This window comes from Podarcis liolepis (genome assembly GCF_965112155.1).
Source record: "Podarcis liolepis genome assembly, chromosome: 3".
NCBI classification, from domain to species: domain Eukaryota; kingdom Metazoa; phylum Chordata; class Lepidosauria; order Squamata; family Lacertidae; genus Podarcis; species Podarcis liolepis.
This window is the reverse complement of record NC_139557.1, coordinates 84,151,326-84,177,470: the sequence shown is the minus strand read 5'-3', so window position 1 is coordinate 84,177,470 and position 26,145 is coordinate 84,151,326. Positions and strand designations below refer to the sequence as shown.

The 26,145-nt window shown below is 38.2% G+C and overlaps 1 protein-coding gene and 1 long non-coding RNA gene across 19 annotated transcripts in view; one reads left to right on the top strand and one right to left on the bottom strand.

Moving 5' to 3' along the window:
* Positions 1-26,145, bottom strand: part of BIRC6 (baculoviral IAP repeat containing 6) — a 141,332-nt gene that overhangs the window by 23,975 nt on the left and 91,212 nt on the right. For 15 of the 17 annotated variants that reach the window (XM_083497024.1, XM_083497035.1, XM_083497039.1 and 12 more), the window contains 5 exons: positions 25,743-25,939; positions 25,152-25,452; positions 22,118-22,335; positions 18,479-18,643; positions 17,736-17,904 (listed from right to left, as the gene is read on the bottom strand). In XM_083497024.1, the coding sequence (XP_083353150.1) occupies positions 17,736-17,904; positions 18,479-18,643; positions 22,118-22,335; positions 25,152-25,452; positions 25,743-25,939 (1,050 nt within the window). The remainder of the gene's footprint in view (positions 1-17,735; positions 17,905-18,478; positions 18,644-22,117; positions 22,336-25,151; positions 25,453-25,742; positions 25,940-26,145) is intronic. The other 2 variants (XM_083497033.1, XM_083497027.1) reach the window with 1 other exon arrangement.
* On the top strand, positions 6,635-22,064 carry LOC310704087. Of its 2 annotated transcripts, XR_014524562.1 has the most exons (3): positions 6,635-6,734; positions 8,535-9,180; positions 10,194-22,064. It is a non-coding gene; the product is annotated as an uncharacterized lncRNA (long non-coding RNA). The 2 variants fall into 2 exon arrangements; XR_014524563.1 differs by lacking the exon at positions 6,635-6,734 and having other exon boundaries at positions 8,152-9,180.

Below are 26,145 nucleotides of genomic sequence, written 5' to 3'. Positions count from 1 at the left end.
AAGGTGCACCTCTGTAGGAAGGGAGTTCCACAACTCAGTTGTTCTAGCACTGCTACACAGAATCCAAGCCCACACAAAACACAGCATTCATTGAAAAACAGCACATTCATTAATATCATGGAATTTTATTCTCTCTAAAGTCTAACAATTTAGCTGGAGGGATGGAGGAAGAGGTTGGAAAACAGCCTTAACCAATAAAAAATAAAAATCTGAACAGCCTGTCTGCTGGAAAAAAATTATCTAGATGGTAGATATAGCAGTTCATGCAAATGGCTCCTTTCTTGTCCTCCATAGCACAGTACCATGGCAATTTAAGGTTTTTACAAACTTCAGTTTAACTCCCATCATGAGGCATCAGTGTACATAGTATTTTTATTTCACTATAAATATATATATATATTTAAAGAGCTTTAGTATTAGCTTACATTTAGTACATTTAGTACATTTAGTAAAGCTTACATTCAGGAACTGAAGATAATAAAGAAGTTGGGCCGAAGCTACACATTACCTGATATAATAAAAATAGTTTGTACACAGTTATTTCCTCATTCACTGTGGGATTGACAGTACATTTAATCTTGGGTATTTATACTAGTTTTGACAAAAGTATATTAAAGATATCAGTAAGAACAGGAACAGTGCTTTCAACAATACATCAGAAGAAGACATCTCTAAACATAACTATTCTTTTGCTCTCCTGAACATTCCAGGAGACTCCAAACTAAGAATAACCAAGCCTAATGGACCATGAAATAGATAATATTGAGCAGCTCTAAATTCTTTTTCCAAACCATTTAACATAGCTTAATTGGCTACAGATGACAATAAAAAACCCTTTTATACCACTGAAATGTATATTCTCAAAGAACAGGATGAACAGAGCATATGGAACCAAAATGGAAAATAAGGCAAACAATGGCTATCATGCAGTATCACCTATTATACTAAAAAAATCCAAAAAATCCAAAAACAAGCAACAACAAACCAAACAAAAAAACATACAAGAGACAGAATTGATGGGAAATTAAGTCAAAAAAATAATTCTCACACCTTCTAGCAGCTACACTGGGTGTTGAAACCTGTTTTCCTTTCTTCTATTCACTATTCCACTCATGACTCACAACCAACTCATAAATTATAAACTAGATTATAATGTGAAATAAGCAGATGCTGCCCAAACCCACATCAGAAATCTTTTTCTGCCCCAATACAGGACTTTCTGAACTTCCTTGCTCCAACTACATGTAACTGTAATAACTGGCTGTGGATGTTTTATAAATGAAAAAAAGAAAAAAAATGACTTCACAACACAAGGCAAGTTGCGACTATGGGGTACCATTTCCAGTGGCAGCCCGTATACATTCACTGTGATGTCAAGTTTGACGTAAAGAGTGTAAAGTGAATTCTTCCTGCGATGAATGCATTGTTCCCCATCTTTTAATTTTTTTAACTCAATCCAGTTCCTGTACCACATACCACATTATGAAGTGTCGCTATACTATTTATTCATGCAGATTTAATTCCCACCTTTTTATCATTTAGGTATTGAAGGCAACTTTGAAACAAGTTAAATGAAGTTTGCAGTCTCAGCAAGGGAGAGATTCCAAGGCAAAACTTCCACCCTAGAACAATGCAACACACTTCCCCACCCTACCCCCAGGTTCTGGTCCCCTTGGCTAACGTAGCCTCCTCCTGTGTGGATTCTAATAGCCATCAGGTTAGCTTTCTGAGGGAAGAGATGTGGGGCAAGAGCAGCCCTGTCCTCCTGACCTGGATGCTGTCGCCTGCTCTGGCTCCAGGATGAGTGCCAGGAGGGACTGCTATTTATCAAGGGTCACCCAGAACTGCCAAGATTTGCTGCTCTTCTAGGTGGCCAGAAATCTACATGAATAGAACTGTATAGCTGCTCCCTCCTATTTTTCCTTGTTTTGTCACATCTTTAGATTGTGAGCCCAAGAACGGGGGCCACCACAGTATTGATTTTTCTAAGCGGCTCTGAGAGCCTTTTTGCATAAAGGTATATAATGGATATAAATGTCATAAATAAAAGCAAAAAACACTTAAGTGCTACCCACCCACCCAATAAAATCCAGAGCTGCTAATAATCTGGGGTCAGGTTTCATGGCTGCTCCTGAATTTCAGTCAAAGCAGCAGGCATTGCACAGGGATGTTTTGAAAAATCCCCACACCGCATTTTGAAAAATCGCGGCTGGTTTTCGCAATACAAAAGCACCCCACAAACGTTGAGGTATGCTATTTCTGAGAATTTCGGGAGAACTGGTTGACATTAGAGGCACTCTTTATGCCTCAATTGTGTATACTGTCAGTGTGTTGGAAGAGGTTTGAAAGAGCAGATGGGGAACCTGGTCAAGTGCCCTAATTCACTAATTCAGTCTTTCCCGCTTGTACTGTCAAGCCTGCACAGGGAAATCTTTGGGGAGGAAATTCAGGGTGCAAAGGAAGTTTAGAATTTTACACCCACCTATGAAATTTACAGAACCACCACTTTTGTGGAGAAGTAAAAGGACTCCCAGAATTGGGGGTTGGGGTTAACCTTGGAAGGTCACTAGATTCTACAGAATTCATACAACTATAGCAAACAGTCACCTATCCAACACAAGGCAATGCTTTGGATGAGGCTTTTAAACAGAAAAAAATTCTCCAAAACCTGAATGCTGTTTAACGGAATGTTGCACATCTCCGTCAACATTGCTCTAAGAATAATACAACCAGCCTCATCTGAAAACCATTTTTGAGTGAATGAAGTATGAAATGAAAAGAGATCGGTTTCTTTGTAAGTCTCTGTTCCTCAAGTGCCAAAAGGCATAAGCATCACAATCCATGCTTACCAAAGCAAACAAAACAAAAATTAAGTTAGGCATCCATTCCTAATACTACAAAAATACAAAAAAAAAATGTGCTATGCAGCACAAAGCAAAGAAAATCTCCAAAGAGCATCTTTCTGGAGCAACTGTGCCATCCACTGAATACTATGTGATAACTTCAGTCATTCTTGAGGACTTCATAGTCATGAACCAATAATGCTAATGAGCCTGAAACCTTTAGAGTCTGTTAGCTAATTAGATCCCTGAAAATCCCATTAACACGCCAAAGATTTAAAATAGTGACCATAGTACTTAAAAAGGAAAGACAGCACAGTTTTTGTTATTTTATTAAAGTGTTTAATAGCAATCTTGTTCTATAGGAACAGCCAAATATTTAGCACTTCAGAAAATACGTTTCTTAACAAATGTCAAGCTTCTGTTTCCCGTTTCCAAATAATTCAGAACTGCAGCCTTTCCTGATTTCTGCTTCCTTACTGCACCTTTTCAAACATACGATATATGAACACAGTCTAAGCTAGAGGCTATAGTGTCAGTTCCAAATACTTCACGCTCTACTGCCTTTTGCTTTTTCTATTTAAGCAACAACCGGAGGCTAGTCTTTTATGAAATGTCTAATTAACACTCTATAGTCCTGTTGCTTTTGAAAGAAGAGCTTGCCTAGAGAACTCTGTACAAGATAGGTGTGGCATCATTTATCTAATAGAGAAAAGGGGAAAAGAAAGAAGGAAACATTTTCGTTCTTTTCAGATAGCTTAGCAGCTCTATCTGTGCCAAAAATGCCACTATATTCCAATTTTAATATCAAAACGTTGAGTAAAAAGCTAGGTGAGGTGAATGCACTTCTGCCATCATTAGCAAGGACTCCGGAACCATTTAATAAGACAAAGCTAAAATCACTTTATATTTCTTTAAAAACTTCAATGAAGAATGCTGGTAAAGTAAAGTAAACTTGGTGCTGTAACCAAAGTCTCTACAGTTTCTAGAAAAATATAGTACTATAGATGTGTGTCTTTTTACTACTGATTATTTTAACAATTGCTCGATTCTGAAAATGGCATCAAATCATTGTTTGCAAGAAAACAACTGGGACTTGTTAGTTTCAAAGGCATGGCTAGCATTCTGTTTATTAGGCTTGTGTAAATTATCATTTCCCTATTTTGCACAATTCATTCTGCAATGTCATAGAAAAGGGAAGGGGCATGGAAACACTTCTTCCCAACTACCGAAATTCTTATTTGGCAATTCCTCTGGTTTTTTGAGATTTCAGCAGCCCTTGTCCACATACTTTCAAGCAACCATAGGGACTTGAAACTTGTTTATTTTTTTCCAAAAATAAGAGTAATGATTCACTGAAAGCAGAAGTCTACTTTCAGTACCACATTCTGTGCTCACCTGGAACAGCAGTACATTCACAGCCCTGCCCTGCCTATTGGCATTTGTGCAATTATTCTTTTTAATTCCATTTTTTTAAATTTACTGTTTCTCATCAAGTTTATCTAAATCACCCTTTATGCTTCTTTAAAAAACAGGCATTCAATAATTCTCTTCAGTAAGGTATAATTAGATCTAAAGTACAAAAAGTATTAGAAAATTTGCCATGGATTATTGCAACAATGAGGTTATTGGCAAGTGGTTATTTAAGGCGGCAGATTGGCAAGAGCACTGTAATCATTTGAACTGTGATGAGTGGTCGCCCAGACAGATTTAAGGTGAGCAATGAAAGTGTAAGAATAACTATGCCTTATTTATGCCTTCATTGTTTCCTGTGTGATTTACAGAGACACAGAAAACTAAGCTATCTAGATAGAAGATATTTTAATGATAGGGTTGGGAATTTGTATTGCAGTCTAAAGTTTGTTGCTACAATATGTTACAGTGTGTTTTAGTCCTTCAGGTAAAATATTTTAAAACCAGATTCTGTTCTCTTACCATACTGCACTTGGTTGGACCCTACAAATTTTGGCACATTGTTACCCATGTCAGTGCTGAATTCCAACTGCTTAATTTTCCCAACACAAGAAAATGTGCAATGTCTGCACAGTACACTCTTATGTAAAATAATCCTTAGAATATTCATATTTCCCAACATACACTGTTCATGATGTAAATTTATCACTCCTCTAATCATGTAATGAAATCCATTTGATTGGATGTACATATGCCATGAAATATTGCCTGAAGTTCTGGAAATATCTGATTTTATACAAAAGCTAACATATGTTCTTAGGATGTATAGAAGGTTAAAATGACATAAAGAACTAAAACTGGACAGATACCATAGTAATAAATGGTCTGCTGGATGTCAAAGTTATATCAAGAAACGTGTGATTTGCTTGTAAAACAACAACAAAACAAATGTTTGGATGGGGGTTGACTGTATTTACAAAAATATTTCTTTTGTCTATCGTAGAATGTATTTCCCCAGAGTTTTAATGGTATCAAAATTGTCACAAGAATACAGCTCCAGCTGTTATTTAAGATGGGGGTTATTTGCTACCTTAGTTGCATAATGCTGCTTTAGCTGCTTTGTAGATAATTGATTGGCTTCATTCAACACCGCTGCACAAGATTTAACCTGTAATCTTGGACTGCCATGAATTAAAATGAGGTCACAATGTTAAAAGTCCTTCAATAGGCTGTTATAGCTAAATAGCTGTTGCACATTGAACTATATCATTAGCCAGCAACCAGATGAATTCTTAAATGCAAGGTTGTTGTCATCCTTGTGGGTTTTCCCCTCCAGTGCTGTAAGCCATGTTGGATGGTGTTGCCCAGAAAAGCAACTTAAAAGCATTGCTAAATAAAAAAATAAATATTCCCAAGTGCATTGTCCTTGGGCCTTTAGCAACTTAGAAGATGGAACGATGGGTTGCAGCATGATCCAAGGTGAGTCACAACAGGAGCACTACCACCATGCAAGTATATGGTAAAAGGTTAAAAAATGGCTCGCCAAATGCACATTTGGTTTGTCAATACCTGCTCTAGAAAAGAGGAGAGAGTCTTGTGGCTCAAAAAAAAGGGGGGTGGAAGAGCTTATATTTGGAGAAGTGTTGCTGTTTTTATTTAAAAAGTAACAAACTGATGTACTGATGGTGTTGAGATGTTAAACTAAATTACACTCATATGCTCTCCCTCCTCATTTTCATTAAACGCAGTTTATCATGCCATTCAAACGATAAACTGTGGCTAATGCTAAGTCAAGTCACAGTTTGAAGTGAACTTCTTTCACACATTAATCATAGTATGACTTGGGTAACAGAACAAGCTGTGGCTAAGCAAAACCAGAAACATAACTTGTGCTTGGGCAGGAAGGGGGAAAGTGTGGGGCTTGCAGTGACTTATTTTTGTCACGCTAAGTTTAGTGTGACTTCTGAAATCTTATTGTGTTATATCTGAAATATAGAAATGGGAGGCTAAAAATCAGTAATAGATTGCCTTTTCATTCTGTAAACAAGCCTGTATGAGATGCTGTTGTTGATGTCAGCAGTCCCTTCACACAGAAAAGTTGCGGAGTATGGTGGGTAGGAAGATGTGCTCAATTTAAGAAGAGAAAACGTCAAACAATTCTCATTCAGGATAGCCACTGCCAACAGAGGCTATGGGAACAGAGGCAACAGAGGCTATGGGAGGGGGGTAGAATCACTTAAGTATTTCTTAATTCAGTAATAGTTATTAATTGAGCAGCGGGAGATGCAGAGCTACCAATATCGGCAGCTTAGCTGATAAGCCACCTCCATCCCTCATCAATTGTCACCTGGCACTCCATCAAGCTGCAGCAGAGCAGGGAAGAAAAAGGATTCAGGGCCAGACCAGAAACTTTTGGCTCCTGTTCTCCTTGAACTGTTAAAATTCCAGCAGATTGTGCAAGATACTGGCACCCAAGAACTGGTACTTAAATTTGCTTATTTCCTTCTCTTTTCCAATCCATTTGCCTTTTGTGCTGTATCTTTTCCGATTGCAAGCTTGAGGGCAGGGATTGTCTGTTTTTATAGCTCTGCATGCTGCTTCAGGAGTTCAGGAGCAAATATTATTTACCTAAATGTTAGACATGTACATTTAACTTGAACAATATTGATATCTGACTTTACTACCATTAGTAAATTGATTGTTTTGATCAACCACGCACATTTTTGGATTCCAGAGAACTCAGATATATGGCTGAAGACAGATTAGGATAAATATAGTGGGGGTTTTTTTACCAGTAAATCCACTTAAAATAGATAAAGAATGGAGGCATTCAGGTCTGGAAATTCAAGTTTCATATTAGCACCTGGAGACTTCTTTGCTATTGCACATCGATTTGTATTACGGAACAGCATGCTGACTGATTTATTATAAGGATATTAAATTCTTTCCAAAATAAAATATTATTTCTAGCCAATAAACATATATACCAGACAACTGTTGATAATTCCTTTCGTGCATTTAAATTCCATGTATTTTTAAAGCATATTTTAAAGAGGCTTGTTTTGCAGGAATCAATCACATACAGATCAACATAGGGACTCTGTTTCAGTACTCATGCTTGAACATGCACCCTCTTTTTAAAATAGGAGTAGGATATATGATGGAACTCAAGTCATGTAAACGATAACACATGTCTCAATACCATTTCCCCAGTTGCTTTTGGACATGAAAATGTCTTAAGATTCTTCATGCCAAGCTTAGTTAGTATTAAGAATGTCAGTTTTATAAAAAAAAAGTGTTGCTTTACATTGAAGAAGGCCATACTATTAGTACTGCAGTTTTAGAATATGTTTCCATTTTATTGCGGACTCTGTTACATATCAAGTTTTAAACAGCAACACTATTCTTTTGTTCTGCACACACCTTTTGAGGCTTTTAATTCCTTTAAAAGGAAAATCACAGAAACCACAAGGTTTTCCTGGGAGGAGCCCCTCCTAAAAAAATGTTCACAGAAAGAACACATCTGTAGACAAGGAAAGCCAGCTGTACATCACACAGACGCTGAATGCAAGCAAACACGGTTTTCATTCAATAGCATTCTCCATGTATCTGTTAATGAATAAATACTGAAATGCCTTCCAGTGAGACAGCCACCTACAAAAGTTAACTACTGTATAAATACTAAAAATAAAAATAAAAAATGAACAAGTATTACACACAAATCTCACACACCAGCCTGAAAAACACTAAGATCCATAATTCATACATCAAATTATTTCAAGTTAATGCTACCTACCACAATAGATGACGAACATTTTCTTTTGTTAATTGTATTATGTTGACAACGTTCACACTGACCTGTATTCTTCGGGTAGAGCACAGGAGAGGAATGAATGCACATTAAAAGGAAATTCCATCCCAAAACAATAGCCTACAAGAAGCAGAAGGAAAGGGACCAAAAAAACAACAGCACCCAGGCAGCCTGTTTCAGCATGAATGCCGTAATGTCATCTATTTGTAACAGAGCACATTGTCAGAAAACCCTGACACACAGCTAACTTGGCTTTATTCTACACAGTACACTTTCACAGTTGTTACTGGATTAAAATGTGACTGGCCTGACAATGAAACAGCAGAACCACCGTGTATTGTTATGCAATTCCCTGTCTGCAAGGGTGACTTGTAGCTTGTTCTTTATTCAGCAAGTGCCAACTGCATGTTTAATCAATGTCACCACTCACTACAGCATGCAACTGAAGCCACTGTCATTCCACTCCTCAGATTTGACTGGCTGCTAAGTTATGCAATGCTCCGAAGAATGCCTTGGAATTATTTGTTAGATGCTTTGAATGCAGGTGTGCAACACTCCTAACCCCAGAGGAAACAAGAAACTTCCTTCCTTCTGGACAAAAATGTAAACAGACTAATATCTGCTACATTTGGATTTACAACTCAGCTACACGAGAGAAACATATCCAGAGAGTTACCCACATCGAGAAGATGTCAAACGACCATTCTATTGGAATGTCTTGGGGAACAGCTACATATACAGGACAAGAAGTGGGAGATTAAATTTTAACTGGAGCCTTAATGCTATAATCACTGTTTGCACAGAAAATGTTTCATCTTATGGAAGATTTCAATATTTAAACAGGGAAGAAACATACAACCTGGATATGCAGAGCAGAGGTTTCTTTACTAACAGCGCATCGTTTCAGTGGATAACCAAAAGAATGCCTACATTTCTCGGAAGATTTTGTAATATTATCGCATCCACAGATTAATCTATCAAGAAACTGTTCATGCATGCATATGATTTCTGCTTTGAGTGAAAAGAACAGCCCTCCATGAAGATAAGGCTGTTTCTCCACTGCAGTGAGGAGTAAGCAGCATGTCTGATGAGATTTTATTCCTGATGCAATGTAGGGTAAGAGAGGCTTTTAAAAATCTTTATTCAAAAATGAATTTATTTATTTTGATTGCTACCAGCATTTTACCTTTAAATGCAAGGGTAATAATAAAAAGATCCATGAGACTTCAGGAGAAGCCAAGACCATTGTAACATAGAATGTCTTTCTGAATGTTAAGTGTGTAAACATGCACAACCATTAGGCATAACATTCTGACCACACTAACAAAAATTTTCAACAGTAACATTTAAAGGCAACAGACGGCAAATAAGTAGAATTGCACACTTGATACCAAAACACATTAAGATTATAGGCAGAACTATGCAGCTAAAAGCTTTAACTACAGCACAGTCACATACTCAGAAGAAAGCCCTACTGAGTTCAAGGGGCTTCAGGTAAATGTGTACAGGATGCAGCTTAAATGTATTTCAGTATCACAGAAAACAGACAATTTACCAAATGGCTGATATTCCACATGAGACACACACTTTCAAAGCCTTTCTAACGCTGTAACGTATAAAAACATGTATGAAAATCAGATGAAAACATCTTTACGATGTATTTTTCTTTCAGGGGGATTGCATGCATTCTGTATTTTGTGTTTGTTCTGGAAGCACACAATTGTGGGGATTTATAAAGCCTATTAAAACTAGCCTACTTTTTCACAAGACTAACCACACTTACCATTTCTACATTAGGAAATTTGCACTTCAGTATCCCATCATAAAGATATATAAACACCTGGCTATTTCCAGTGATTGGGCTATCAGTGGAGAGACAACTGATAACAACTTTCTTAAAATAGGAAGTACAGCTGTATTAAAGCAGAGAAGGTACAGGTTCCTAATTTAAATCATCCTGTATTTCCCATTCTCTATTGTGAAAAACAAAATGCCACACTAGAACAGTATAGACACACAGAGAGACTGAGGAGGGGAGGGGGCAAATGACCAAGGGTGTGTGGAAGAGAGAGTGAGTGTGAACCAATTCCAAGTTACTATGTGGAGTAATTTTTCCTTCTCCCTTTTAGCCAGCTGTAGGAACACTGGTGAAGACATTTGCAGGAAAAATGAGGAGCTCTGCCATCACAACACTAGAAGACGTAAAAAGGCAAGAAGAGAGTGAGGAAAAGGAGGAATCTGTTCTAGCTCTGCTGGGAATCATCGGAACAGTGCTTAATCTATTTGTAATTGTTTTTGTTTACATCTACACAACACTCTGATGGTTTTCTAGCAACTCGGAGCAGCACATAGTGCAAAAAGACCAGCAATGGCAAGCAAGGTTGGTGAACCCTACCCAACAGGAAACAGAGTCTATCAAACACATTCCAGTGAGAAGTGCCTATTTAGAGGCACAAGACCAGTGACTGCAAAACACGTCTGTGAACCCAGTTAAGACTACTAAATTATAGAAATGACAGATATTCAACTTCTCACTGATGACTGCGGAAGCTCAAATACTGGAGGTGCGTATGGCATTCTACTGCCAATGAATATGCAAGGCATATATAAGCAGGTAAAAAAAAAAAAAGATAATGGTGCCATACAACCTTCCTCCAAGATGTTTTATTTACTTGACCCGATTATGCTTTTGGATATGTGACTATGTACCTCTGTGTAGGTGGACAACCAGGGTGGGAGGAGTCCAGTTCGTTTTAAAACTATCATTATGTGCTAAAATTTACACAACTATATATGAAGTGTAGAAAAAAGAGCACTGTAAAGTACTGTATTATGAGAAAATAAAATTTTAAATGACTATTCTTCAGCAATACTTTTAATCATTATACAGCTGCCAATCATGTCAATATATTTGCCTTTGGATATCAATTTTTCACCCATGCCTGTGAGAGATGTTCTATACAAAAGAGAACATTTAAAAATATTTGTACAACAAAACGTAATTTGCATTTCTTTGGATAGGTTCATCCATTTTTTAAAATGACCTTAATTTTTTTAAAGGCTCTCTCATAGCTTAAAGTGAATGTGTTTGAAAGAAGCTACAGAAATTCTTAATTCAGCTAGATTCAGAAAACAAATACAATGAGCTGGAACTTGTTACGTGAACTTTGTTTTCCACTGAAATCAACGTGGCAAGTTCCATTTATTTAAATAGGACTAAAGTCCAACTAACTTAGTCAGGATTCAACTTGATTAATTGGAATTTTGAGTTGCATGTAAGTAACCAAACCAGAGAGTTTCTTTCTCCAAGTTGCATACTGCCTATGGCCTGGGTTAACATACTTAAAATGCCATCGAATAAATCAAAGGAAGTTATTGTAGAGTTTGGAAGGATACAAACTTAAGCTGCAATCAAATCCACACTTACTTGGGACTAATCTGCATTGAACCCATTGGGATTTCCTTCTAACAGGCATAGGGCTGTGCTGTTGAGCCACTATTATTTCTGAAGGAAAATGTACATACAAATTCCATTTTTTCACATTCTACTTTCAAACCAAACCAATACTTTAAAAGGACCATCTTCATAGTACTGCCAGGCCATCCTCTGAATAAAGCTTTTAAAATTCAGAATAATTCGGAAACTAGGGCTCCATGCTTCTAGTTCCAGGATGCTATCTTTTTTTTTTGGGGGGGGAGCAATTTATTAAATGAGAGATATAAATATACATACACACACACACACATTTTTTTTTAAAAAAATAAAATATTTATAATAAGAGCAGATACAGAACAAGGCTGTTGCCATCTACTGCTATTTAATCTTTTACATAATGCTCATTCCTAAAGCACCATGAAGGTCACTTTATAGGTGGGGAACTGGGGCCTAGAGATAGGTGGGTTGATCTCAGTCCTCCCAGGAACCAAATTCTCTCCCCAGTGAAAGCACTGATTCCTTAATCTAAATTAAACCATGTTTATTGCGAATATCTAAACTAATGCATGGGAGACTAGCCAAGTACTCAGAGATATAAAAAGGATTTTAGGAGCACAGAGGAGCTTTATTTCCCTGGCATGCAACAGGGAGGCCATATTTGGGATCAGAAAGAAAGAAGTGGGCCATGAAAGGCAAGATGATACAAGCAGAAGCTGGACACATAGTTATAGTTTTAAGTGGAATAAGCCATATTACAATGCTAAACAATGTTTCCTTGATTTACTTCTAAGCTCAAACTATAAGGATATTGTACATCAAATGCAAAGCACAAGTAACCATGTTTTTTGTGTAAATAGATGTTAATATCCTTCCTCAACCCAACCTTCCATAATTCGCACAGCAGCCACAATTTAAACACTGCTCACATTCACCACTTTCCCTAAGCCATACAATTAGGATACCACAGGAGGATACACTTTTTCTTCCCCCACCTGTTTTTAAATGAACAAGAGGTGAATTCCAATGCTGGGTGAAAAGAACGAGGCTTCAACTCCCTCTCCTCCCTCTGCAGCCCCCTGTAGAGTGATTTCAGGGGCATGTGGGGGGAAGAGAGGAAGGCGAAATCCAAACCACGAATAGCTGTCCTGCCCATGCATGCATATCACTAGATTTTACCCTAGACATAGAGAAAACAGGTAATCACCCCTCCATATAAACAACATTAGTAAAAATGTGTGACTATTTGTAACTGTGCCAGTCCGATAAGCAGCAATTACCACAGCATGTTTTCGTAACATTTTAATTGAATGAGCAGGTCTAAACCAATCAACAAAGCATATACAATGCAAGGGGAAAATGCAAAGAGAAGGGCTTAGTATTAGGAGCTATCTGAAGGTATTTTAGAATGATTTCAATTATGATTTAAGATATAGGGTTTGAGTGATTCATCAGTACAAGAAATTGATTAAGCTATTAAGCCTGGCCCATCACTTAAGTAGGTAGGAATTTCATTACTACTGCAGCAAATTGATGCCATCTACAGACCAAACACATTGAAAATGCAACCGCATTTTGGACTCTTACGTGGGAGCACATTTCATCATGGCTGGGCAACCTCAGGCCCAGGGTCTGAATAAGCCCTCCAGGCATCTGCTTGCCCTCAGACAAGCCTCTCCCAAGCCACCCCCCTCATTGGTCCTGTTTGGCATTTCAAGTGTTTTTGCCTACCTGGAATGTGACCTGATAATGCCTCTTGCTTGTCTGGATAGAGAATACAGAGGGTGTGTGTGTGTGTGTGTGTGTGTGTGTAAACCAGCTTACCGTACAAAGGCAAAATTGGCACAAGCTACTCTCTCCACCATTGGTGTATGGCCCCCAGAGGGCTGCCCAGAAGGGAATGCAGCCCTCAAGCTGAAATACATTCCCCACTCCTTTAAAATCTAACCAGCTACATATTGGACATGGGTTTCCCCCCCTCCTGTTTTCATTCTGAAGCTCACTAACAGTATAGGTCTGGGTCTGATGTTATTAATCGGCCAAGCTAACTAGGATGCATTGCATTCTACAAACAATGTGCTGTGGGTTTGCAATATGTATGTTTGTGTTATTTTCCTAATTTAAATGATGCCTCTGTTGGAAGCCAGAAACTTAACTGGCTAAAACAGTTGGCAACTATAAATGCACTATTATGTAGGATATCCAAAAAGGGATGCTTTGTTTCACTTTTGTTCAAAATACTGTATTGGGCAGGGACTCTGGCTTACTTGGGGCTAGAAAGGACAGGGCAGCCACAAACCACAAGCAGACAATTAGGCAGCTTCAGGGAGCTGTGTACATGAACTGCTCTGTACTTGAATTGTGGAGCTTGTGAATGCTGGTTGTCCATGTAACCAAAACAGCACCACCCATGCACAAACAAAGAGATAGCTGCAGGCTTGGAAGAATCCCAAAGTTTGCAGAAGTACAAAAATGTTTAGGAAAAAACCCTGTGAGGATCCCCAAAACAGCCACATGAAGACTTAGCATGCTCAGTGGACACAGAATATTGACTGGCTGCTGTGGGGCAGAATGAAAACCCAGGTGGGAAAACACAGAATGGAGCACTGTGGAAAGTGTGTTTAGCTAGCTGGAACAGTGAACAGGAACCCTCCAAACTGCAAACAAGTCTTCCCATTTTCCACCCACCAAGTTCAGTATTACCATGACTGGTTCCTGCCACTTGCTTGGCTGTTAGGCAATCTTTTATGGCTTCCTAGTTTTCCAGCCAGCCCACTCTTCTACACTTCCGCTGTAGACACATGCATCATCCAGAAAGTGTGGAGCAGTGGCTGCTGTGGTCAACTTGGGCTTATCAAACCCAAATTCAAATTTCTCTTTGAGCAATGAAGCTCCCTGGGTTATCTGGGTCAGACACTATCACTTTGCTTAAGGTACTACACAGGGTGACTGCAATGATAAAATGGCAGACATTTCAGTTAGCATGCTGCCCTGAACTCCTTAGAGGGTATGCAGAATGAAAAGGAAACAAATCAGTGCACTGGGATCTTGTAGTAGACCAACTCGTTCATTTGCCACATTTACAGAATAAGCCTCTTAAAGTAAGTCTAATGTGTGAATGCATAGTTTTTACTTTGAGCTGCCTTGAAAGGACCTCAGTCCTGAAAAACAGCATTAAGATATTTTAAATATACACTTTTAAATCACTTAATGCAGCTTAGTTACAACTGAATGTATTTTAAAGACTTTTGGTGTAGCTGGAGAGTGGCACTAGGCATAACACTTGAATGAGTGTTAATCATATTAATAATGAGAAAATAATGGCAAATATTGGGGACAAACACATTATTTTCAACAACAACAACAACAACAACAACAACAACAACAACAACAACAACAACATTTCCTTCATCCCATTCAAAAAGCAAGGAGTTGCTTTTCTTTCCAGCAGACCTTGTTCTGGCACTGATATAGTTCATGTAAGAGGGAGGATGGCCTTCAGATCAAGGTTTTTAAAAATGTAACACTGGGAAATAGAATAAAGATATGCTTGCCAATGTTAATCATTCTCAATTTCTTATGCCTCACACTCCTCCAAAATGTCTAAAATACAGAACTTATGCACCTTGCCCAACACTGAAATGAAACAGTTAACCCCACAATGAAGGAAGGCGAGAAAGATAATGGGGAGTTTGACAGGAGGCTCAAGGCAACTGTGCTTCCCATTCGCTATCAAAATCCCAACAGCCAAGCCATCTGCTGTGATTCAGCTCAAGTGTTTAACAGAAATAGGACAGACCACCTAATTATGCTGAGTGATATCCATCCAAGTCATACTCAGAGAAAACCCATCTAAAACAATGGATTCATTTTAGTGGGTTTATTCTGAGTAGAACACATTAGAACACATTACCACTTTAAGGAAAGCCCAGCTGGATCAGAAGAGAGACCCATTTAGTCCAACTCTGTGCTCCCCACAGCAGCCAACCAGATACTGAATGTGGACCTCAGGGCAATAGCTGTTCACCATTAACTGCTTCTATGTCCATAACTATCGGTTTAAATGTAGCTTGCTTCCTCTGTCAGTCTATAAATTGTCAAATGGCATTTCAAGATGCACACCTGTGTCATGTTGACCTAAGCTGGGCTAACACCAGTAGCAATACCACCAGTCATCAGTTTTCGCTTGTGTATTTTTCTAAGAAGACCAAAGTATAAACTGTATAAATTTATACAGTGGATTTAGATATCTATATCTGGATGAAAAGTGGGTTCTCTTGGGCTAACTGGATGCTTGGTTTTTAAAAGGTTCAAGACTCCTGCTTCTATCTGCTTATTTCAACAAAGCATGCAAAGATCTGAATTTGTGTAGAACTGCTTCATTTGAGATCATGGCATTAACAATTCGAGTCACATGCTTAGAAATAGGAGACAATAAACCTTAAATGAGACTCCATGGGATCCATAATACAGTGGTACCTTGGTTTATGAACTTAATCCGTTCCGGAGGTCCATTCTTAAACCGAAACCGTTCTTAAACTGAGGCACACTTTCCCTAATGAGGCCTCCCACCGCTGGTGCCCTTCCACCATTCCAATTCCATTCTTAGACTACAGTAAAGTTCTCAAAACAAGACACTATTTCTGGTTTTACAGAGTTTGTAAACCAAATCGTTCTTAAACCGAGGTACAATTGTACAGGGAAAGGGAACCTGTGGCCCTCTACTTATTCTTTGATTCCCAACTTCCATCAGCCCCAGCCAGCATGGCCAGTGGTCAGAGATAATGAGTCTGAGTACAACATCTGAAGAGTCACAGGTTCCCCATCCCTGGCAATACAAATGCTAACCTACTGATACCTTATGAACCACTGGATAATCTTCTTTGGCAGGGCAAAAAGATGACGTCTGCAACCCTAAGCATACTTATGGAAGCAGTTGCATGAAAATTGACAGTACTGACTGACTTCTAAGTAGATATGGTCAGAATCTGGGTTAAAATTAACTATAAACTTGAAAATGTATAGATAATATTGATATAGAATGTAGATATAAAAAACATTTTTTTGTAATAGGAAATGCGTATTGCTAAGGAGCTAGCTACAGAAACTGCTGGCAAAATATACTACCGAGTACTCTGGAAAGATCATATGGGAAGTATAGTGCGTACTCATGCAACATACAAGAATTAATTTTAAAAGGTCAGTGAACCTGACAAAGCATTTGGGCAATGACAAAAAAAAAAACTTGCAAGAGCCTTATTAATGAAATTAAACTTCAAATCACAGTAACTTTCATCATGAAGAAAAAGCAGTAGAGTGTAAGTCAAGTCCAAAAACACCTATGGGGTGGTATTCAACTAAATAATTGTGCAAGTCTATGCAATGGGACTTTCTCTCAACTCCCTCTGTGCTATCCACAAATCTGCTCCACAAGGCTGAGAGAACCGATTTAGGTTTCATTCAGGGAGAGGACAGGGAGAGAAAGTTCCATTGCACAGGAAGAAATCCTTGCACTGACAGAATATTTGCTATAGCACTACACTGAATTCGAACCTTAGTTCAGCAGTTGTAGGATTATCGAATTGTGCTCAAATAGGGCTGGGATCTTTCCTTATGGCCGAACAAACAGAATTCAACTAATTCAAAAACCCTACACTAAAGTGCTTTAATGTGCACACAGGGCAAGTCCTATTTCCACATTTGACAAATTCCTCATGCTTAATTGCACTTCAGCAAGAGCTTCAAAGGTCAACAGAAGCAGCTTTGCAGAAAGCAAGGATGCACACACCCAACAGGAAGAGGAACTATATATATTTGGTAACTGCTGACATTGGAATGAGACATAATATGCTGACAGACCCTCAACCTGCAACAATTCTGAGTCCTACTGCCAAAAGATAGCATTGTATAGTGTTTGTGGAAGCTTCTAGTGCTTATCACTGCAGTACTTGCATATAGACAGTGGACATGAAAGTTAAATAGTACACATTTACATAAGAAAACAGGAGTAAGAAGTGGGAAATATGCACCGCCAACACAAAATACCTCGCAGCCAAACTGCACATCTACTTGCTTCTAGACTAATTATGTTCAGCTTCAAGCCACTAATTTCTCACACATTACCCAAACTTCAAATGCTACATTTGAATTTGATATCTAAAGCAACTTTTATAAAAACCTGAAATGTATTTACCAGACTAGAACGTGCTGTTTTTAAAAACAAAGAGCAGTACATTACCTGAATCATTGCGGAGATAAGATGACATTGCTGGAATAAGACATGATTGACTAAGTAGTTCTAGCAGAACTGACGGAAGGGCATTGCTGTTTTGTCCTCTACTTTCGTGGCTGGACTGGACATCTCCATTTGATGTGCTGCCTGCAGGATTTATGTAGCTAGCCAAAACCTGAGCAGTTTAAAAACATTGAGTCAAAATTAGATTAATAATAGTAGAACAAGTCATATAGAACGTGAGCTGAAAGATAACAATTAGACGCTTATTAAACTGAGTATGTGATATATCTGATGAATAAGAAATCCAATATTATAAACTTTTTATTACTAGACAGACAAAAAATATATATTTAGAACAAAAAAGTTCAGAATTCTTTATGATTTTAAAACAGCAATTTTAATGGGGAATTTAAGAACTCCCATTACAAACACCACCTTAAAAAATGTCAATTTCATTCCCTCTTCCCAAAGAAGGGAGGAGCTACAAATGTGCTGCAAATAATATTTTTCGAACATCCAAGTGTTTTAAAAGGTTCATTATGCAACATAAAGTCTGAAAGGAAGAGAGGAATAATGAAGCTGAGTTGCATGCCCAAGAGTTAGACACAAGGTTTTCTGACTTGCAGACAGGGTCTTTAGACCATGCAAGTGGAAAATGCACTAAAACACAACTTATCAGCCAATACACGTAAGAAACCAAATGGTATTTTTGGGCAATGTATGAATGTTGTGCTGTTCTCCAGTACCTGTAAGAGACACGTGACGTGTTCTTCTTCCAGTCTTTGTTTAGTTAAAGCTTGTTCCACATCCCATCCAGAAGCAGTAGAACCAGTTCCAAACCCAGTGCCTTTAGCCCAGTAAAGCTGCTGTTCTTCTGTGGTTGCACTGTTATGTGTGCTTGACACCTGTGGCTAGTAAAAAGAAAAATAAATCATCCTACTATCTAGAATCACTTCATTTCATATTCAGGAATCAGAAGCCAAATAATAACCTAGTAAACACTAGAGTCTCTTTATTCTGATTCTTTGAGCATGGGTTGTTAAAAGTCCCCCTTAACCATGGATTCTAAGCAGCTTTGGTAAGTGGCTTTCACCCCCAGGATCTATGCTATAGGATGCTAGAAGAGATGAGATCACAAACTGCGGAAGAAACCAACTGCAAAGACTTTAAGGTTTGAACTTGAGATAAGACTTCATTCAGTGCAAAAGACGGGGGGGGGGGGAGGAAGCCCATGGTTTCTTCATTCAAAGTTTTCTTCTCTACATTTATGATTCAGTAACCCTCCCCTGAATGTTAGTTCAAATTATATTTGTAAAAGCGAGGATGGAAGAAATTGGATTATAAACGTGGAATATAATATCAAGTGGAACTGTGTGTGTAAAAAAAAAGGAAAAAGGGAGGGAAACTTTATTTTGCAAAAGGTTTACAATGGAAACTTAAGAGCTGATTCTTCTCCATCCTTTATTATTTACGAAGTGAACTGAATAACACTAAGAGAACTTGGAATTTAATTTAATTGGAAGTATAATTGCTCATATTATCTTCAGCTGGAAGAAAGGATGAAAAAAGTCTTTGAACTGCCAACGAACTGATAAGGTTCTTTATTAAGTCATCTGCAGTTCAAGACCGCTCTTCTTCCCAGGCTGAGAGGAAAAATGGTGACAGCAGGTTATTTGGGACAGACTGACTTTTGCAACTGTTGTTAAAGCACGGGATGGAGCGGTAAGAGAAATTTCTGGAACAACAATGGGATATCAGCTCCGCCCAAGGCATGACGGATAACAGCAACAACTGGGGGAAAGGAAGACATAACATCTTACAAGGACAGGAAGAAACACCACGGACAGAATAATTGCCACACATAGGAAGAACAAGGATATTGTTTGAGTTCTTCACCTGTAGTTTTATAAATCATTTAATGTGTCAACATGAATAGAAGTTGAATATTGCGGGTGTTGTATAAGGAATTATTATTATGGAGTATTATTATGGACTGGAGTGTAATTAAAATTAATAAGATTTTGGAATGCAAAAATAAAGAAAATCACCAAACCATCAAATCTAGCATGCAGGAGGCCACTTAATATAAATTATATAATTCGGTATTTGAATGATTGGTATTAATAATTGTATTCAATATTGGTATTGTTATAATGAGGCCATTATTGGACTGTAATTGAAAACTAATAAAAATTATTATATAAAACACAAAAACAAAAAGATGTTAACGACTTGAGCACAGAACAATGTAATTACTTAGAATATCAAAACTACCTGGTGACTGACACACTATTGTGTACGTTATGCAGCAATTCCCCCACCTACTGACAATTTTAATTGCTCTCAGATAGCAATCTTATAAGACAATGTTCAGGTTGCAATACAACAATAAAGTGTCTTACATAAGGATGTCTATGCTTCAACTTTAATGGGATCTTATGGAATTTAAATCTCCTAGGTCTTACTGGAACATAAGCAACTTGATTTTCTAATGCACTTAGACATGTAAGGTTACCTCAATGGACATCAGAGCATTGCTTATTATTTAAAATAACACTTGTTTTGTTTAATGGCCCAGAAGAATCACACAGCATAGAAAAGATGATACAGCAATCACTTTCCACAGTAGTGTTCTCACTAGACGATCATTTTGCCAAATGAAGCTGTCAGCAGGAAGCATTCTCAGCAGGTTCTTTGAACCTTATCACAACTCTCATTGTATCCCTTGTCACTGTATATGGTCAAGTCATCTACCATGTCCTGAAATGCCTGTTCCAAATTCCTTAAATCTCTCTAATGAAGGTTATTTGTCCAATGTAAAGAGAAGATCGGTGTGGCTGCAATATTTGCAGATGAAGCTTGCTTAGGCATTATGGATTTTGTAGCATGTTCAGTGTCCTGGAACTAGTTGACTAGATGCCAGCTTTGGCTACACTTTAAAAAACTACAATCAGTCCAAATAAGTTTGTTCTAAGGAGCCACAAACAGTATCTCCTATTGTGAGTTTTTGTGGTCTATGACTGCATAGTGGCATGCTGCATACACCAGGAACCCTAACCTGAGCCCGGCCTTGGCTGGGGAGGGCGGGGTATAAATAAAAATTATTTATTATTATTATTATTTCCAAAATGTGGTCTGTAAAGCTAATTAAAACTACTCTAGTCTCTTGCTAGATATATATTATAATCCTTTTCAAAAAGCACTTTAATATGGCCTCACCACAAAATCCATTTTGTGCTGTGGAAGCGGTCATTTAAACCCTGTGTTCATACTGTTTATACGTATTAGGGAGAAAGACTGGGATAATGTGGTGGATGATCAAACCCTGGCACATGTTACGAGTCAGATCTCCAGCAGTTTATTTATAAAAATATGTATATGCTGCTAATTAATAAATAAAATACAGTTCACAACAACTGTATGTAAAACCTATACAATAAAAGCCACATAAAAAGTTAAAATCAGAACTCAAATGACTATTGCGTAAAGATGTATTCTTAATTGTCTGCGTAAACCTAATGGAACAGAAAAGTTTTCAGCAGGTGTTTAAAAGTTGGAACAGAAGAAACCTGCTGAATCCTTATCAGTAGAGTACTCCACAAGACTGAGCCAATGACCCTCAAGGTTTGGCTCCCTGTTGTTGTCAAATGAGCATCACCAACTTGGGGTACAACTAACAAGACTCCAACATATTATCTCAGTGACTGAGCTGGAATGCAAGGGTTCAGGGCAGTTCCTGAATTATGCAGGACTAAGTTGTTCAGGAATCTGTAGATTAACGCAAGAACCTCAAACCCGACAGATGCTTTAACTATGGTGTCACATATTGTTGGCCAGATGCCCTCATCAGAAATCTTGCCTCCTGCTTCCAAACCAGGCCAGAGGGCAGTTCCGCACAAAGCACATTACAGCAGTTTAGCTGCAAGGTTATCAGCGCATGGACTACAGCGTTCTTCCTATCCCTGTACAGGAACAGTCGTAGCTGGCGAACCCGACAAAACAGATGAAAGGCACTCCTAGCCACACTTGGACTTCTGATGACAAAGATGTATCAAGGAATACCCGCAAGCTAAGTTGCTTTGCTGTAAGGGTAACAGGTATTCTTTGTAAACAACTTATGGTTTGGAGAAACCATTTCTGACCATAAATATTAACCACCTCTTTGATATTAGATACTGTCATGTTTCAATATGTCAGCTATAGACATGCTTCCTAGTATGACATCATAACAATTGAATCAAAAGTTAAACATTTTAACTCTATGGAAGCAAGTACAGATTTGACCATTATTCTGAATACATGGAAGAAAGGATAAGTTGGCTTAACCCCCCCCTCCAAATCCCATCTTTATATTTCTGATCCTATTATTCTGAAGCAAAACTGACCTCCGTCTGGTTAGAACTAGAATTGGGGACTCTTGGAGCATGGTGGCTAAGAGCAGACAGACAGGCAAGGATAAGATGTATTGCCCCAATTTCTAATGCCATTCGCCTGAGGAGTACTCCATCATCAGTAGTCAAAGGTGTGGTGCTGAACAAGCTGCGCAGCACATGAAACGGAAGGGTTGGAAGCACATTAGCGGAAGGAGACTGCAGAATATGACCTAGATGGAGAGAGAAAACAAGTGTTAACATTTCTGTCAGCACACGGCATTAAGCTTAAAGCATATTATAGGTATTTTATTAAGTTTTAAAATACTATTTCTTGTTTGTTATTTCTAAACAACTGTGAGTGACTGAGGGAACTGGAGAAGGACCGAAAGAGGAAAATGCGATCATACTGTCATTATGAAGTAGGTATAGAACGTAATATTAATTTTCTTGAAAGTGGCACAAGGAAGGAAGGTATCTGGTAAATAACAAGGCTGGACTCTACTGGGCTTAGTAAACTTAGTCCTTAGCCTTCATGAAACATGGTTGGACTAAGTGTTGCTCACTTTGCATAGGATTATCATGTGGATAATATCTGTTAGAGATTTTAGAGTGCTTCTGCATGAAAGAATTCCTCAGTGCAGGAAGCTAGATTCTTGTAGACATAGATTAACAAAAAATTAAACAGCATTGCCATTTTTTCTGAATCTACATTTAGCCCTATTACACAAAATTTGCTCCACATCTGAGAGTAATATTATGACATTACTGTGAAGTGTTGCAAGACTGCATATGAGGAACATTTTGTAATGTGGGAATATCAATGTTCTTTAAGTCCAGGCGTACAGATTAGATATGAGAAATCCCAGAACACGCCATCTGATTAAACATTTGCTTGAAACTGTTCTGCCATTAAGTCCCAGTCTATATGAAACATTTCTCCATCTCTTTACCATTGTTAAGAGACATGAAACAAATGGCAGGCTCAGATGTTCCTTTTCTCCTACAGGAATGAACTATGGCATGTCATGACACCTGTTTTAGGATTTACAATAAATTTACGGTAGCTTTACAGCAATGTTTGAAATTAGTTTGCTAAGGCCGGTTAAAATGCAACAATGGTTAGCATCAATAATGCTACAATACAACACTAAAAGGGATGGTAGAACATGTGCCTCAGGCTCTAGTGTTCTCTTTGCTACAATAACAAGTTTGCAAAACATTATAGCTGCGCTGGGTTTTACCATTTGAATTTTGGATATTTTATTTTTCTGCAGCACTGATGCTAATCTATTTTTCTTTAAATGTATGAATCTAGCAACGTTTATATTGGTCAGAATGGTGTGATCTAAGTTTGCAGCTTGGGGCAACTCCTGGATCTGGCTGGGGCTTAGTTACATCATAACTTGATGGATTACTGCAGTGTCTTTAAAAGCAGTCTGGAAACTTCAGCTGGCCTGGAATGCTAAGGCCACGTTGTTGACTGGGGGTCCCAACATCAGAAGCATGTTACTTCTTCAGAGCAACTTCACAGCCTTTCAGCTTATTTCTGGACCCAATTTAAAGTTCTGGTTAACAACCTTTCAAGCCCTCTATGACTTGGGATATATAAGGGAAGTTCTAATTAAGTTCTTCTACAGAGACTATTCTCTGCGGCCATACCAACATCTGAATTGCATTTGGTTGGGAAGAAGGAAAAGGTATTTTTCTGTAGTTGCATCAAGACACTGTAACTGTTTGCCAAGCAGGCTGCACCACCTTCCTGGCAGCTTTTCACCTCTGCACAAACATCTGTTTCTTAAATGCGTCTGGCATGCTAGTTCCCCGCCTCTTCCTGCCTTATTTATGTGCTTTATTTGGTAGCCTCTGCCTTTAGTTGTGAATGTTTTGTATGTTGTATTGTTATTTTAATTGATTTTTCATTATGCAAGCAGTCTTGACTACACTTCAGTGGAAAAGTGAGGCAACAGCTTTCAACAAATAAATTAGTAGCGTGTCTCTAGTATGAAATGAAAACAACATATCCTATGTGAAGCATTTGAAATGCTTTGATACTTTGAGTACTTTGATGGTACTCATTAGTATTAACTTCTACAGCTCTTTTTATCAGACAGTAAAGTGTTAATGTGTTGAAACTCAGGGTTTCTCTGCTGCAGCTGCAGTCTACTAAAACTATCACACATCTCTAAATACACACAACCAACTAATGAAAATACAGAGAAAATACTGCTATGTGGAGGAAATGAAGTACGAAACCATTGCCACTAGAGACAATGCATCAGAACAATCAGTGAGAAAATAGAAACAGAAAAAGTTTGGAATTACAATGAGCATCAACATTTTCAGACTGTATGAAAGGAGGAGATAAGCAACAAGCAGAATGACAGTGGTCAAGAAGCGAGGGAAATAGGTGATTTATAATCAAGGATGTTTTTGCACACCAATTGGAGGGAATATTTACACAGAAACTTTCTGGTAACCTTGGTTCATATTGTCTCCCACCCTGTGCATAACATAATAAAAGTTGCAACACAAACCTAGGGAAAGGGAAGCAAAAGCAGAAAATCAAGGTGCCAGTTAAGATTATTTTGCCCTTTCTTATTACTTACGACAACCTGTCTACATTTGGATGGATCCAAACGAGAGCAGAAATAAGCGTCAGATAAAAAACTAGGCCAATGTTTAGATATTTTAACTTTACAAGGCCATCAAAATCTGATTTATTTAACATGAAAGGACAGAGATTTCCTGAAATTAAGTTGAACAGTTATTGCTCTTAATCAAGTTTCCATTAGAGGCCCTGTTAAAAAATAAAATAAAATTCTATTAGCTCTGACCAATTTTTCTGTGCAATGAAGGTTAAATCAACAACAACAAATCTGCACTTCAGGACCGATTTTGACTCTCATATACTTTTGTTCCAAAGCCAGAAGAGATATGGAATTTCACAAAAGCCAGTTTTATCTCTTTCAAATACTTGTAAACTTGTACAGTCAAGAGAAATCTTTAGCATTAGTCCCCAAATATATTTAGTAGTTACAGTACATACTTCCTTCACCATCATCTGTAACTCCCAACACCAATCTAAGCAGACACTGGGCATGTTTCCTCTCTTTAAGTAGCACCTCAGCATAGCCTGGGAGGCGAAGAAATAATCCAAAAGCAGCCAAAGAATGAGCAGGTATGGGAGACATAGTTTGAACTGTTGATTTGATTGGTGGAGGTTCTGCAGCAATTGTTTCTGGGGCTTCATAAACCAGCTCTCCCGATTGTTCAATGGTAACCCATTCAAACTGATCACTGTCCTTCTGCTTCTCCTGGGTAGTGGATGTAACCACTGGAGCACTCACCTTCAGAAAGAAAAGAAGATGCTTAATACTATCCTCTGAGGCAGCTACTTAAGAACACTTTCTGATGCAAATAACGACATTAGAAAGTCCCTAGACTAATTCAGTTAGGATAATGAAATTACACCAATGTAAAATAAAATCAAAGATTTCCCAACTGCTATCAGAAATGAAAACCGTAGCATTATGCAGACTGTGAACAGGTCTACAGCATATTCAATTATAAAACACAAGTAAGAACTTCTCTACTTATTAAAGGAAGGCAAAATACAAGTAGTAAGGATTTGACTTACTTGCTGAATTACATCTGGGTAAAGCATAGGAAGCCTTTCTGCGATGAGGGCCAGGCCACCCATACCAGCAAAAACTTGCAATGGAGACTGAATGGGACACACTTCAAGAAAGGATTCATCCAGCACAGCATCCATGCACTCTTCACCTGGTGTGACTGCTTCATCTTCAGTGCAAGGCCCCAACAAATCTGCATGTTCTATATACACACAGATTTTTAAAAAGGCAATTGTTCAGTGAAATTATATTATTAAATAAAAGGCCCTTGCATACAGTGGCGTGGCGTGGGGGGTGAAGGGGGGGCCGGCCGCACCGGGCACAACATCTGGGGGTTAGGGTTAGGGGGCACAAATCCACGGGTTAGGGGGCGCAAATCCATTGGTTAGGGGGCACAAATTACTTGCC